Here is a 16,786-nt window from a genome sequence, read left to right on the forward strand (position 1 = left end):
GTGGCGGTGGGACAAGAGGACTGGGATGGGGCATGGGTGGGGAAGAGAGAAGGGGGGAGGGGGTGAAGAGGGGGTTTGGTGGGGGGAAGAGTAGGGGGAGGGGGAAGAGGGGTAGCGCTGGTAAAGTGGGGTTCTAGGGCGGGAGGGGGGGGGGGAGGAGACAGAGGAGAGAGCGGGAAAGAGCTGAGCGAGAGAGGGGAAGGGGAAGGGGAGGATAGGAAGGGGCGGGAGGGGGGAGGGGGAGGAGGAGGGACATGGCGAGGCCAGAGAGGTGGGAGGCAGCACTGACAACAATAAACAGTAATAAACGAAATCGGTAATATAGCAACATGATACAATATGATACAATACAGTAGTGCTAATATAGCAACATGATACAGTATGATACAATATAGTCGTGTTAATAAAAGGGGTGATGATCAGGGTCGGGGGTAAACTCGATTAAGGGGCGACCTGATCAAATTCAAAGTCTGACGACAATAAACAATAAAAAGCGAGATCGCTAATATAGCAACATGCTACAGTAAGGCACACTACAATAGTGTTAATAAGCAGGTGATGACCAGGGTCGGGGGACGAGCCGACCCTACCCAATCAGACTCAAAGTCAAGCGGCCAGCGTAAGTGTCCAGTACAATGCCATGCACAATTGAGAGGTGCCCAGTAAGTATAGATGAAAATGATGGAACTACCCTAAAGCCATTTTACATGAAGGAAGGAAAGAGTCTATAAAAAATTAAAAGCAAAAGCCACTTGATTGCCAATTGTCAATCAGGTGGGTGTATTACACAAAACGAGCAATATGTAGATTTTTAAACTATTGGTTATACCTGAATGGTACAATCCCCACTCAACTTTTAGGCCTGTCTATGTAGAACTAAGGCATAAAAAGAGATTCATTTCCCAAAGAGTGACACTTTTTGTTAGTAGTATTTGTTAAGCCCCTACTATTTGCCAGGCACTGTACTAAGCGCTGGGGTAGATATAAGCTAATCAGGTTGGTCACAGTCCATGTCCCACATGGGACTCATGGTCTTAATTCCCATTTTAATGAAGAGGGAAGTGAGGCACAGAGAAGTGAAGTGGCTTGGCCAAGGTCACACAGCAGACAGGTGTTGGAGCTGGGATTAGAACCCAGGTCCTTTTGACTCCCAGTCCCATGATCTATCCACTAGGCTAAGCAGATTCTCAGGAAATAATAAATGAGGAGGAAAAGAGTGGGAGGAGATTGCACAACTCCCTAAGATTGAGTCTGAAGAGAGGGGTTCAGGACAGGCAGGGAGAGGAAAAGCTAAGAAACACTTAGAGAAAGGACCACCACTCTAGATCAAACTGCCTTTTTGTCCATACCAACCTTTTCCCTTATTTCTATTTCTTTTGAACCCTAGCTTCTGAAAGGTTGAAACCAGGGCTTGAAAATGACATGTCTGTATCCTGAGTCAATCAAGTGGTCCAGGATACAGACGTGTCACTTTTAAGATGTGTCACTTTTAAGCCCTAGTTTCGACCCTTTAAACTCACTGCTAATCAAATGGGGCCAAGAATATAAGCTGGGCCATTACTGGGTCAGTCCAGTGAGTAGTGCATCCATGGTAATATTCTGTCTCCAACAGAGGTATCGAGGTTCTTGGAGAAAACATATTAAAGGTTGCCCTCGTGGAAATGAAACAGAGTTCCATGGAATGAGGTTTTTTTGTGTATATTTTTCATCTAGCTAGTAACTACACAAGCAAACAACACAATGTGCTTTCCCCATCGAGAAATAGCTGATGTGAAAGTTTAATAAATCATAATTGATAATGATAGTGAGTTCCCAGTATTTCTTAAAAATAGAATTTGAGCAGATAATCGAGTTAGAAGTTGAGAAGGAAGATTATTTGCAGTTAATTAAATGGGAAGCTTGAGAAGGAGGCCTGATTATCCCTCTCTGGTTTTATTTGGAGTAGAGAGAGAACAGCATACCTTTCCTTTCTCCCTTGTGCCTCTGTGTGGCTCCAACCACCACTGTCAGGGACAACCTGAGAGCAAAACCAGCAACCACATTCAAGGCAAAATTCTTCCCCACATAGATGCTCCTCTGCTCTGCTTTCAGAATTTTACTATGCTGTTTTTGAAGTAACCCCCTCAAGTTCAGGGAATGTGTCTATCAACTCTATTGTACTCTCCCGAGCATTTAGTACAGTACTCTGCACACAGGAAGTGCTCAGTAAATGTCACTGATTGATCGACTGACTGAAAGACCATAGACTCCTCCTGTACCAGAAACAATTGAACAGAGGAACGTGGCTGGGGAGAGAATTTTCCTTACTGACCACTGGAGAGAATACTGAAGAGCATTAGGGAAAGTTTTTATTCCCCCAAATCCAGAACATAATATCAGTTGTTTCCCAGTCATAAAGGGTCAAATTGAACCTATTAATGGATGTGAAGTATTGAATGAAATCATCTGTTCTTAGAGAATTAAGAATACATTTTGACCCTGTTAAAGTTCCAAAGGTTCAAAGTTGAGTTTTCAAAGTAAAACTAGCCATCACTTTTGGCAGGGCCTATGTGGAGACTTTTGTAAAGCTTTATAGCAATTTGCCTTGTTCTATTTCTTTAAAGGTAATGGGCATTTCAACAGCAATTTTTCACCACTTGCATGTTTGTTGATTTTTTTTAAAAAACTAAAATTATGGTTGTCACTTTACTAAAGAACACATTCACATTTCTGTGCTCCCTTTGCATAGAAATTACTTTAAATCATACCTTAAAAATGGGTGCATTTTTTAACCTACTCTGTGTGAAACTAATACTTTTAATAGCAAGGCTTCAAGAGAAAACTCTTGTTTGAGTGAAACAGGTATGGCAAATATAAGCCCAAAGTGGCATTTTAAATTATGAGTGGGTTCAGGTAGAAATAGAATCTTTCAAAGACTGTAAGATAACATGTAATATTATGAAAACGCCTATGCTTTTCGAGCTTGAATAAGTTTTGGATTGCAACTGAAAGTTTTAATCACTAATAGTCTCTTTTGTGTATTTGTACATTGAAAAGGTACACGTGACAATAATGTTTTTTAACACCTAGGGTTACAAATTCAAAACTGAATAATTTTACTCGCTTGGAACCCACCCTTCAACTCTTGGGCGTGCAGTTTGATGAGAATGTGGCCCAAAACATCATGACAGAAAAACATGGGTCAGCCACCAAGCTCCTTTACCAAATGTACATTGCGCTCCAAAAAAAGAAAAAATCTGGGCTAACTGGCGTAGCTATGCAAACAATGAGACCTGCAGGACCTGCCAAACTCCAAGCTATTAGAAGTGAGTTGTATCGAGAGGTAGGTACCTGAAAAAGTCATTATTTGTTCCTTTCTCATGGAAAACAGTGCTGCTGAATGTGATATAAAAGGTGATGGGAAAAAAAAAAACTTCAGCAGTTCTATAGCTGAGATCCCATCTGGATGAGAAACCAGAGATCTTTCTATTGACCAGGTTTCTCATTATTTGGGTTCTTCTTTTTTTCTTTCCCATCTAGGTAATTTTGAAAATAAAGATCTAGTATATTTTTTTAAATTTTGAAATATGAAGTGTTTATAATAAGAACTTAAAAAAGCATTTGGAAATTTTGCCATACAAAAATAAATGTAAAATCACCTTGGCACCCTTATGTGAAAAGCAGGACAACGTTCAGGATATAGCCCATAATATCTATAGGAGAAAATATTTTGTGTACAAGAAACCACTTCTGAATAGATTTTATACATATTCTGTTGATAAATAATCAATATTATAAAACTGTCATTAAGTGACTAATAAGATGGATAAGCATACCGCAAATGTATCAGTGCAGAATCCCATATTTAACTTTAATGTAAAATTATGCTTGAAAATTAACCTGTTTTCAACTGAAGCATCTTTTGAAATATTTCTTTAGCGACTTAAGAACTTGATGCCTCGCGAAACTGATTTGAGTCTGAAGCAGGTGTCAAAAGAGTTTGAACAGAAATGTAAGCACATGGAAGAAAAAGTTACTCGTATGCATTTTGAAAAACTCCAAAAAATGCAAAAACTTAAGGAAGAACAAAGAGTTCAAGATATTGAAAAGGTATCGTAAACCAATTTTTCCAAATGTTCATTTTCTCTGGTATTAACCTCTATCCAATGCATCATCTAATTGCTGTAATTTCTTGCCTCTCTGCTAATGTTTACAAAGAATGTTAATGTTAAGGTGAATATGGACATGCCAATGTAAAACATGCCAATTTGATCCTGTACCTCTATCCCACAGTCCCCTGCTGCTTCTGGTTAGGACACATACTTGTCTCTAAGGGTAGATGGCTGATTGGGATTGCAGATCATTTCTGCTCAAACTGGAGATACAGGATTCTGCTTTGGCTATTCTACTACTATTCTCTCTCCTATTAGAGAAGAGGTAAATGTAGGACTGTTAGCTATTCTGGCTCAGATTCAGTGGCAGAATCGGTGAGACTCCTGATGGTACAAGTCTCTTTTGGCACCACGTGAAGTGATGTCAGAAGTTTGTGTGCATTTTCTGGCTTTTAATTCTCACATTATAGGAGAACTGGGTGAATATTCTAATTTGACCCAAAAAAAAGCTTTTGTGTGTTCATTTAATGCCTTTTGTTTTATGCTCTTCTTGCTTTCAACTTTCACAAAACAATCTCTTCAGTTTTATAGTAGATACAGATAATAACAATAATAATAATGATGGTATTTGTTAAGTGCTTACTATGTGCAAAGCACTGTTGTAAGTGCTGGGGTAGATACAAGGTAATCAGGTTGTCCCATGTGGAGCTCACAGTCTTAATCCCCATTTTACAGATGAGGTAACAGGCAGAGAGAAGAGAAGTGGCTTGCCCAAGGTCACACAGTGGAGGAGCCGGGATTAGAACCCATGACCTCTGACCCCCAAGCCCGGCTCGTTCCACTGAGCCACGCTGACAGATAGGAAAGTTGTGATTTTTATGCATGGATATACAGCTGCCCATGGCCATTTCGATCTCTAAATCTCTGGGCAGCTGGAAGTTTATGGTACTCTGTACTTCTACAGAAGGCAGCATTTCGCTGGGCCAAAGTCCTTGAGCTCAGGCCCAATCCTGGCCTGAATCTCCAGTAATCCATAATGGGAGACCTGCCTAGTGAGTGTCCATTTTGTTCCTAAAACCATTTGTCCCTAAAACCATTCTACAGTCTAGGAGCAGTACTCTTCCCATATTTCAAAGCCTTACTGAAGCCACATCTCCAAAAGGCCTACCTTGACTAAGCTCTCCTTTCCTCTTCTCCCACTCCCTTCTGTGTCGCCCTGAGTTGCTCCCTTTATTCACCCCCCTTCCCAGCCCCACAACATTTATGTACATATCTTTAATTTATTTATATTAATGTCTGTCTCCCCCTCTAAACTGTGGTCAGGAAATGTGTCCATTTATTGTTGTATTGTACTCTCCCAAGTTCCCTCTCAGGGTCGCACTTGGTGAGTTTCCAGTCAGTAGTCTACCAGTCTTGACTATGAGAGGGAGGGTCAAGCAGAGGGCTACCCATTCCTAGCTTGGGCAGTGGCTAGAGAGTGGAAGGCAATCTGCTACAAGTAAAAACTCACCTGTACAGGACAGCAGCAGCATGGGAGAGTCGAGAGCAGAGACTCAAGTTTACTGCGCGGAAGGAGGCAATGGTAAACCACTTCCATATTTTTACCAAGACAAATCTATAGATACACTACCAGAACGATTGCAGATGGAGGTGGGGCATTAAGGGAGAGATGTGTCTATGGTGTCATTATGGGTCCAAGATGACTCGGAGGCATAAGACAGGACTCTCCCGAGTGCTTAGTACAGTGCTCTGCACACAATAAGCGCTCAATAAATACGATTGACTGACTGACACCGCATCTGTCTGAGGCAATGAAAATTCCAGGCTTTTTGAAGGCTCCCCAGTTCAAGGGGGCTGGGTCCACAGTGACTATATTGATTGCTGTCTGACTCCTTGGGGTAGTCTCCTGATGGTCACTCTCAGCTGCCTTGAGGCAAGGGATTCCAATGGCACCACTGAACTGGGCTACTTTGGAGACCCTTGTACTATTCCTTGTGGAATGAAAAAGGACAAGAATCTGCAGTCAGAGACTTGCCTTGGCTCTCTATTCTAGCAGGGTGATTGCCGCCACTGCAGAGTTACCCTGCACCAAAATGGTGCTACAACTTTAGGCAGGTAACTAAGAAAGTCCCTTGCCTAGCAGGGACTCAAGCAAATGTCCTCTAGACTATAAGGCTCTTGTGGACAGAGAATGTGTCTATCAATTCTGTTGTTTTGTACTTTCCCAAGTACTTAGTACCATCCTCTGTGCACAGTAAGAGCACAATAAATTCCACACCAAACTCCTTGAGCGAGTTGCCTACACCCATTGTTTCCACTTCCTTTCCTCCAACTCTCTCCTTGAACCCCTGTAATTTGGCATCCACCCACTTCACTCCAATGAAATTGCTCTCCCTATGGTCACCAATTTGTTCTTCTTGCAAACTTTTGCCTGTACTCCATCCTAAACCTTCTCAACTTCTCATTTGCCTTGAAAACAGTCGACCACCCCCTTCTCTTGGAAATATTATCCAACATTGGCTTTATTATCCAACACTGTCTTCTTCTGGTTCTCCTCCTATCTCTCTGGCTGCTCATTCTCAGCCTCTTTTGCGGGATCCTCTTCTCCCGTTTCTTAAGTGTGGGAGTTGCTCAAGGCTCAATTCTGGGTCACCTTCCATTCTCCACCCACACCCTCTGTTTTGTAGATCTTATTCTCTCCCAAAGCTTCAACTACCAACCCTATGCATGTGATTCCCAAATCTATATCTTCAGCCCTGACCTCTCTTCTTCTCTGTCTCACATTTCCTCCAGCCTTCAGGACACCTCTACTTAGATGCCCCACTGGAACCTCAAATTTAACTCCTTCAAAACAGAAATTTTTATTTCCACCCAAGCCCTGTTTTCCTCTTGACTTTCCCAACACTGTAGACAGCACCACCACCCTCTCCATCTCACAAGCCCATAGTCATGGTGTTACCATCGACTCATCACTCACATGTCACCAAATCCTCTCAGTTCAACATTCGCAACATTGCCAAAATCCTCCCTTTCCCCTCCATCCAAACTGCTATCATGTTAATCCAATCACTTATTCTATGCCAACTTGATTCCTTCATCAACTTCCTTGTGGACCTTCCTGCTTTCTCTCTCTCCCCACTCCAGTCCACATTTCACTCTGCTGCCTGGATCATTTTTGTGCAAAATCATTCAGTCCATTCAGTCCAGACCTTCCACATCAAACAGAAATTCCATCCCATAGGATTCAAGATACTTAATTATCTTGGTCCCTCCTAGCTTGCCTCCCTGATTTCCTACTATTACCAAGCCTGCACATTCTGTTTCTCTGATGCCAAGCTACTAACTGTACTTCAAACTCATTTATCTCATCACCAACCTCTCAACCACATCCTGTCTCTGGTCTGAGAATGCATTCTCTCTTCACAACCAATAGTTGATCACTCTCTCCACTTTCAAAGCCTTGTTAAATGCACAGTTCTTCAAAGAGGCCTTCCATTCATTCATTCATTCATTCATTCATTCATTCAATTGTATTTATTGAGCACTTAATATGTGTAAAGCACTGTTCTAAGCTCTTGGTATAGTACAATATACAATGTATTCCTGCCCACAGTGAGCTCACGGTCTAGAGGGGGAGACAGACATTAATATAAATATATGAATACATAAATAAATTATAGACATTTACAGATATATACAGTTAGGCCACTTAGGGCATGTCCCTGACACTTATAGCTCCTCATTTCCTCTTCTTCCACTCCCTTCTGTGTCACCCTTTTACTTGGATTTGTGCCCTTTATTAACTCCTCCTTCAGCCCCACAGCACTCATGTATATAGGCATGATGTATTTATTTATACTTACATCTGAAGCTCCCGCTAGACTGCAAGCTCATTGTGGGCAGGGAATGTGTCTACCAATTCTGTTATATGGTCCTTTCCCAAGCATTTAGTATAGCATTCTCCACAGAGAAAGCATTCATGATTAATTGAATAAATACCACTGAGAGATTGACCGATATTCCTGAACCTGCGGAAGGGGCAAGAAAAATTCCTTTCTTCCTGTACATCCCCATTTAGGTGGGCAAGGTAACATTTGAGATAAGACAGCATTCATACAGTGCATTGCGCCCAGTGGGTGTTTAATAAATATTAATAAATGAATATTACTACTACAGGATAATTTATTTCAATAATTTATTTTAATATCTTGCTGTGTTAAACTTTTTCGATAGAATGTATCATATTTCATATGAAATTCTTTCAGAGCACTGGTTAATTTACTTTATTCATTTATATTTGAGGCTTTGAGAATGAACTATGTTTAACTGATGATCTCTCTAAAGAATTAAATAACTCATCTGATTTTATAATGGACATTCAGCATCGCACAGGCAGGAGAAGACAAAATGAAATAATGGCTAGAATTCAAGCAGCTGTTATCCAGATACCTAGACAGTCACCGAACTGTACTCTAAAAGCTGTTGAAACCCAAAAAATGTTGAAAAAGAAAAAAGAGGCAGAGGTAAGTGATGATTTATTTTTGACATGGGGGGTTGTATTGTAGATATCAAGTTGACATCTACAAAAGAGCTTTAACTCTCTGCCTATGTTTTGCTAGCTCCGTCAACAGTTTCAAATGATAATTCCACCCCTTGCCATGGACACACCCACTCATATACCTATCTATAGTTTCCATATTTACAAGTTCTTCCCCAGTGTCTGGTTATTACTTTTAAGATAGCTTGCTTCTGGCAAAATTGGAATTTAACAACTATTATTCCAAGAGTTGAAGCAGCATGGCCTAGTGGAAAGAGCACAGGCCTGAGAGTCAGAAGGACCTGGAACTAATCCCTGCTCTACCACTTGCCTACTAAGTAAGCCACATCACTTCTCTGTGCTTCAGTTACCTCATCTGTAAAATGGGGATTAAGAATGTGAGCTCCATGTGGGATATGAACTGTGTCCAACCTGATTACTTCATATCTACTCCAGCACTTAGAACAGTGCCTGGCATGTAGCATGTGCTTAACAAATACCATTTTTTAAAAAAAGGGGGAAGCACCATGACTAATGGAAAGAACACATCCCTGGAACTCGGAGGACTTGGGTTTTAATCAACAATGCCTGGCACATAGTAAATGCTTAACAAATACCACAATTACTATCATTATCATTATTTTATACCCATGATTTAAACACCAAACAATTAGTTTTCATTTAACCCACATACATCTGAGACAATAGAATTAGTATCACCAGTAGTTAGTAATGGCAATAATTAAGCGCTTACCGTTTTCAGAGTACTGAACTAAGTACCGGAAAAGAATGAACAGGTGGGAATTAGATACAGTTGGGAATTAGGTACAGTCCCTGCTCCTTAGGGGTCTCACAATCAATAGACCCTCTTGATTACAGCTGACATTCATGATGCTCATAGCTACAATCCCTCAATTTTTTTATTTTCAATTTTGAAAACTTTTTCATTCCTTTGAGTTATGAAGCCATTCAAATGGGAATCTTCCTAAATACATTCACTTCTGCCATAACGTGTGTTTTCACTACACATTTTGTCTAGAATCTGACAGCAGAATTGAGGAACATTCTTCCAACATGTTACCCTGTCTGGAAGAAATGGTGTTGTTCACATTCATGGAAAACATGAGAACTAAAAACTGAGCTTTCTATAACGTGGGGTTGTTCAGGAATACAGACCCTTCTTATAAGACAAGTGGGTGTATTTGCAAATTTAGGGGTCTTAAAAATTTTGGTCCTGAATCATAATTTGTTCAGGTGTGAAAGGGCAACTGTAAATGGGCTAAGACATCAGACATAAGGGCTGTAATAGACCCCCTAATTTCCTGTACAAACCCAACTTCTCAGAAGTCTGTCCCCACATTTATCCAAAGTCATCTGTTCCCCGTTCTCTGTCGATTGCCAACCTGTCCCATGGTGGAGTCAAGAAAAGGATAAAATTCATTTAGGTAACAATTTTAATTGTAATTATGGGATATATTAAGCACTTACTATTCATCAAGATCAGGGATGATACAAAAGAATCAGATTGGACCCAGTCCCTGCCCCACACAGCACTCATAATCGAAGAAGCAAGGATAATAAATTCCTTATCCTCAATTTACAGATAAGGAAACTAAGGCTCAGAAAGTTTAAAAGACTTGCCCTAGGTCTCACAGCATATTAGTGGCATAGCTGGGATCAGAACCCATTCTCGCGCTATTCCCTCAAATTATTCAGATGAGTGCCTTTAGCAGGAATATTCCAGCAGATTATACTTGAAAAAATTTAGCATTTTTTTTCTCATTTTATGTAGCAAGGAAACTGATCTGAGTGCCATAGTCCCTTAAGAGTCAGGAAGAAACATATACTTGATTATGTGGACATACCTGAAAAGACAAGAATTAGCCTCCGAAAAGAGGAATTCAGCTCCAATATAAATGCCATTATGTTTGCATGGAGAATCGGGGTATTAACCATATTTTACTCTATTCAAATAAACAGAATAAACTCCTCTGAAATGATGACCTAGATTTCATGAGTCAAATGTAACATTTCTCCCCAACCTTGAGAAACAATGTACCTGTATTTCAGTAAGTGTGGAGGAAATCACTTTTGGTTACTGTGTTCTTCAATTATTGTACCAAATGGAGTATAATGTATTTAACTATAAGATGGACTGTTTTATAGCATGCTTTTGCTTTGCATAAAGAACTCCCACTGACCCCTATAAAGGAACTCTTAATAATGTATGTAACTTAAATACAACCAGCTCATGGATGCTGACTTTTGCCCAATAATAGGATTTCATTTTGTGAGTCCATCTCAGTGAAAGCTGTCATTTTCTTTTCCTCCTGCCTAGCCTAATGTGTTCTTAAGTTTACCTTGTGCTTTATGTCTGTTAAACCCTTAATCTGTGGCTTGAAAAGTGGGAAACATATTTTTCATCTCTATAGGATGTGTCAAATGAGATCCAGAAATTTGAAGCTTTATTAAAAAAAGATACTAAGGCTAAATACAGGTAAGATTTGCACTAGGTTTACATTGATTAAGCTGCATTTACTCTAAACAATTTTACAGTCAATCCATCAATAAGTGGCATTTTGAGTACTTACGGTGTACAGAACACTGTGCTAAGCATTTGGGAAAGTACAAAAGAGTTGGTAGATATGATTCCTGCCTACAAAGAGTTTGCAGTCTACAGGGGAGACAGACATTAAAATTAACTACAGAGAGATGCAAAAGTCTATCAGGCTATGTATATAAGCACTGTGGGGTTGGGGTGAGTATTAAAATGCTTAAGGGACAGACATCCAAATATTTAGTTGATGCAGGGGAAATGAGAGCTTAGGGAAGGCCTTGGGGAGGATATGTGATTTTAGGAGGATTTTAAAGGTGAGGAATATGGTAGTCTGTCAGATAATAACAGTAATTATAATAATTGCAGTATTTGTTAAGCACTTACTATGTGCCAGGCAATGTACTAAGCACTGGGGTAGATACAAGCAAATCAAGTTGCACACAGTCCCTCCCTCACATTGGGTTCACAGTCTTAATCCCCATTTCTCAGATGAGGTTACTGAGGCACAGAGAATTAAAGTGACTTGCCCAAGGTCACACAGCAGACAAGTGGCAGATCTGGGATTAGAACCCAGGTCCTTCCAACTCCAAGGCCTATGCTCTATCCATTTGGCTAGGCTGTTTCTCTGAAGCAGTGTGATAGGAAGGGGGAAGAGAGTTCCATGCCAGAGGAAGGATGTGGGCAACATTCAACCATCTACAAGCTACTCTAGGTAGATTCCTCTTTAAAGCCCTCTTCTTCATCTCTATCCTGCCCTCTCCCTTTAAACTGCCCTCTTTTTCCTCCTTCTCTTTCTTCTCACCATTTGGATATTTCACATCTTATGATGGTGACTTATATGAGAGAGAATTAGAGCAAAATTCACATAGTGCATGAGTCATCATTTTCAGGTTTAGGTCAAAAGGGATATAAAGCAAATGTTTAAACAAAGATATGGAATTATCTGTAGCTTTCACATAACCTTTCTCTTACTTTTCATTCTACTTCTTCACCATAATAGGAAATTGAGATTTTATCATGCTTATTTCAAGACATGATTCATTTACAATATTCACAATCCAGAATTTTTTTTGAAACCAAGAAATTTAAATCATAAAATGAAAAACACAATTAAAATATTTTAAAAACACTTTTACCCATTTTAAATGGACTTTCTGTATTCACCTCATCTTAAGATATCAGCATTTCTCTTGTTTTCTATTATTATTTTGACTCTTGGAGTATTCTTATCCAGAACAGGGCAAAATATTTTAAAATTCTTTTTCTGATAAGATGTGGAATAGTGATCTGCCTATCCAACACTTCCAATAAACAGTTAGCTCAAGTGGGCAGGGAACACAATTCCTAACTCTGTTGTATTATACTCTCCCAAGGACTCAGTACAGTGCTCTGGATGTAGAAAGTGCTCAATGAATATCATTGATTGATTGAATGATTATCTTTTCAGGAGACAACTTGGCACGGTTCACGGGATAAAATGACAAATGTTCATCGGTCAGGACACCAGGTTCCACTTCACTAAATTTAGCTACCAAGTGCCTGTAGAGAGGGAATGGTTACATAATTAGTGAACAAAATCAGGACTTAGGCAGAGGTTGGAACTCAGAATTGACTGTTCTCTGCTCTTTCCCTAACCACAGAAGACTATAGAATAGGTCACTCAGAAAAGGACTGAAAGTTATTTAAGCTAGTGGATAGAGTACAGGCCTGGAGTTAGAAGGTCATGGGTTCTAATCCCGGCTCTTCCACTTATTTGTTGTGTGACCTTGAGCAAGTCAGTTGACTTCTCTGTACCTCAGTTACCTCATCTGTAAAATGGAGATTGAGACTGTGGGACAGGGACTGTGACCAACTGAATTTTCTTTTATCCACCCCAGTGCTTAGTACAGTGCCTGGCACTTAGTAGGTGCTTAACAAATACCATAATTATTATTATTAAGTCAAATGGAGGGAGTGATGAGAGGGAGAGGAGGAGGAGAGGAAGAGGTGAAGATAATAGGAGTGAAAGAGTCAGCACAAACAGGGAAAGGGTTCACTTGAGGCAGGGGATGGGAGAGGGAAGAGAGGGAAGCCATCAAAAGAAAGGCACGGGAAGTGAAAGTTAGCAAAACGTCAGAAACAATGGGCAGAAAAATTAATTAAGAGTGTGAGGACCAGAGCTGGGAGTCAGAGCAGAGAGGAGAGGAGAATGATATAGCTAACCATATATGATATTTTCAAAAGCCTCCAGTAGCTACAGTTCCTCCCCAGAAAAGCTCCTGTTACATTCCTTTAGAGTCCCTTCCTATTTATAAACATGTGGAATTTTATCTTGTCATTAAAAAAACCCTAAAATGCAAATATTTTCCTTAGTGATTCAAAAACAGTATTAGATGCTTCAGGCCAGATGTCTGCTGCTGAACTGTTAAACACTTATTCAGATGATGAGTATATAAGAAAAATTCAAAAACGTCTAGAGGAGGATACTTTGGCACGAGAACGACGGGAGAAGAGACGTCGGAAATTGTTACTGGAACAGTTAATGGCCCATGAAGCACAGGAGGTGAGCTGACTGAACTCATTAGTAACGCCTAAAGTGTCTAAAAAAAAGCCTATATTTTCTTATTTTTGTTACTTTGAGTAGAAAAATCTCAAGGAGCATTTTTCTTTATTGTGGTGCATTAGGTGCAGTTATACACAGTTACTTAGAGATGTATATATATAAACTATATATACACAGCTGTAAGTAGCTGAATATATATGCATATTTGTATATATATGTATCTGTGTGTATATATTTGTACATATATATCAATATTGTTTTCAAAATGTTTTACTGTCAATAATGTGGGTGGGTAATCTAGAATATGAAAGTTATGACTTTTAAAGGATAAGAAAGACCTCTGTTGAAAATAATTTAGAAAAACCATTGAATGTCTCTTCTTAAGGCATTCCATCCAGGAAGTGAGTTTATATGTCTGTTGTCAGGGATAAAAAGCTTCCTTACTCATATGAGAGTTCCTTGCCAACGCATGTTGTAAGGGACATGAGGCAGATACTTTAACTGAAGTTCTAATTTTCAGAAAATTCAAACAAAGTGAAATTTAGTAAGTGAAGTTTAAAAATCAGATTGATGTGGAAAATACAAATCTAAATCTTATGGGGAATTGGAGTCAGGGCGGTAAGGTCAAACCGAGCATACAACTGTGGGTGAAATGAAGATAAAATTTAGAGGAAATACAGGTAAACAGCAAAAAAATTGGCAGGAAGCAAAATCAGTATCAAAAGATGGAGGGCGGTCAGAAAATTTGGGAGCCGAGGTCAGATGGGACCCTGAAAGAGCTGAAGTCACTACTGGGAGGCAGGGAAAGCTGACAGGAAAACCATCTCTGGTTATAAACAGTATGGATGAGAGACACAGAAGCCAAGAAAAGATTTGGATTGGGCGGGAAGGTGGAGAAAACCCCTTGGTAGTCAGAGAGCATAGATTACTGCCTGCAATGGAGAATCAGAACAAAAAGAAGGGCATTGAGAGCCTCTTTCGTTGGGAGGCTGAGGAGCTTATGAGAAGAGCAGAGAAAGACCTTTCCTTCCTCTGCTTCCCCTCTCACCTGCCTCGTTTCCCCTCCCACCTGCTTCCATCCCCTGACCCCGATAAGGAAGGGAGGGAGGGAGGAAGAAAAAGAGGGAGGAAGTAAGGGAGATGCAATCCTATCTTTCTTTCATATGCTTTTCAGCTAGTTGGAATGTATTCAAAATGACAAATCAATATACATTTTTAAGCACATGAAGATGCTCTTTGTTTGCCTAGTAGGCCTGCATTCAGCTTTGGGACTTCAGAAACCTTACATGTGGGAAGGAGAGATTCTGTTCTTTAAGGGAGCAAAAGGAATTTCTTCAGGTTGCTAATGTAGGGGAACCTATTTAGCCACAGGATGCCACTGTTGCCCTTAAGAGAAGCTGTAGACAAGATATTTGCCACAGCTCTCCATACTAAAGGGGTACCCCTTCCTTTTCCTCAGTGGAGGAAAGTAATTCTATCATAGAAATTGTAAATTTGAAACTAAAGTAATTGGAAAAGTCTTCTTAAAAGCTCAATAAACTGAATTTGTTTCACCTTTTAGTCGCTAAATTTTGTTCTCATAGCCCATGTAAGACTTTCTGTATAGTATGCTTAATATTTGAAGTATAATGATTTTTCATTTTCCTATTTTTTATGAATAATTATGTAGATAAATTAGAAAAGGGAAGAAATTACAATGGAGGTAAGAGAGCTGTTGGGAAATTCTTTTAACTTTTTTTTTAATGATATTTGCTAAGCTCTTACTATATGTCTGGCACTGTACCAGGTGCTGGAGTAGATACACACTAATAAGGTTGGACACAATCCAAGTCCCACATGGGCTCACAGTCTTGGGGAAGCAGCATGGCTCAGTGGAAAGAGCCTGCACTTTGGAGTCAGAGGTCATGGGTTCGACTCCTGGCTCTGCCATTTGTCAGCTGTGTGACTGTGGACAAGTCACTTAATTTCTCTGTGCCTTGGTTACCTCATCTGTAAAATGGGGATTAACTGTGAGCCTCACGTGGGACAACCTGATTACCCTGTATCTACCCCAGTGCTTAGAACAGTGCTCTGCACATAGTAAGCGCTTAACAAATACCAACATTATAGCAGCGTGGCGCAGTGGAAAGAGCATGGGCTTTGGAGTCAGGGCTCATGAGTTCGAATCCCAGCTCTGCCACTTGTCAGCTGTGTGACTGTGGGCAAGTCACTTAACTTCTCTGTGCCTCAGTTCCCTCATCTGTAAAATGGGGATTAAGACTGTGAGCCCCACGTGGGACAACCTGATTCCCCTGTGTTTACCCCAGCGCTTAGAACAGTGCTCTGCACATAGTAAGCGCTTAACAAATACCAACATTATTATTATTAATCCCCATTTCACAGATGAGGTAACTGAGGCACAGAGAAGTGAAGTGATTTGCCCAAGGTCACCCAGCAAACAAGAGGTGAAGCTGGATTAGATGCCAGGTCCTCTGGACTCCCAGACCCATGCTCTTTCTACTAGGCCACAATGCTTTTACATTTAACTTAAGGGCCACAGTGTGACCCCCAAAGGCTACATGCCCAAGGTCGTTTATTCTTACATCATCTCTTCCTTGGGGCTCTTGCTTCCCTGGATTTAGGACACACATTTTAAAACATCACTGAAAGAGAAGGAACACTGACTTACTGTTGACGACATTGTCACTGGAATAGTAAATGTTGCTAAATTTCAATAACTTGGTAGAAGCTCTAGTCCTAGGTGAAACAAAAAGATCCTGAGGAGTGGCAAAGAAAACTAAGAGGTTCTAAATGACACATCTTAATGGTGTGATTGGTATGTGATGAGATATCTCAGCAGCTTGGGCCAAAGAGCAGGGCTGGCTTCAGATAGTACCCAAGGGAGGCTGTTGACCCAGGATTCACTGTCAAGAGGTGGCATTGGCAGGAAGAAGGCCCCTAGCAGGGGCCTTCAAGTTTTACCACAGATTTCTCCCACTTAGTTTCCCCTCATGAACTCTGAGTGAAGAGGATGTTCTCTCCCTGTTTCCACATGGTGTCTCTATATATTCATGGTAGAA

General features: G+C 40.3%; 1 protein-coding gene across 3 annotated transcripts in view; it reads left to right on the top strand.

The window, feature by feature from the left end:
• The window catches only part of SPEF2 (sperm flagellar 2), a 171,695-nt gene that overhangs the window by 27,852 nt on the left and 127,057 nt on the right, over window positions 1-16,786 (top strand). For 2 of the 3 annotated variants that reach the window (XM_029060866.2, XM_029060865.2), the window contains exons 3-7: window positions 3,070-3,322; window positions 3,919-4,089; window positions 8,474-8,614; window positions 11,061-11,125; window positions 13,538-13,727. In XM_029060866.2, coding sequence (XP_028916699.1) covers window positions 3,070-3,322; window positions 3,919-4,089; window positions 8,474-8,614; window positions 11,061-11,125; window positions 13,538-13,727 — 820 coding nt within the window. Of the gene's footprint in view, window positions 1-3,069; window positions 3,323-3,918; window positions 4,090-8,473; window positions 8,615-10,411; window positions 10,574-11,060; window positions 11,126-13,537; window positions 13,728-16,786 lie in introns of those variants that run through there. The other variant, XM_029060869.2, reaches the window with a different exon arrangement.

This window comes from Ornithorhynchus anatinus, chromosome 3 (genome assembly GCF_004115215.2).
Source record: "Ornithorhynchus anatinus isolate Pmale09 chromosome 3, mOrnAna1.pri.v4, whole genome shotgun sequence".
Lineage (NCBI taxonomy): Eukaryota > Metazoa > Chordata > Mammalia > Monotremata > Ornithorhynchidae > Ornithorhynchus > Ornithorhynchus anatinus.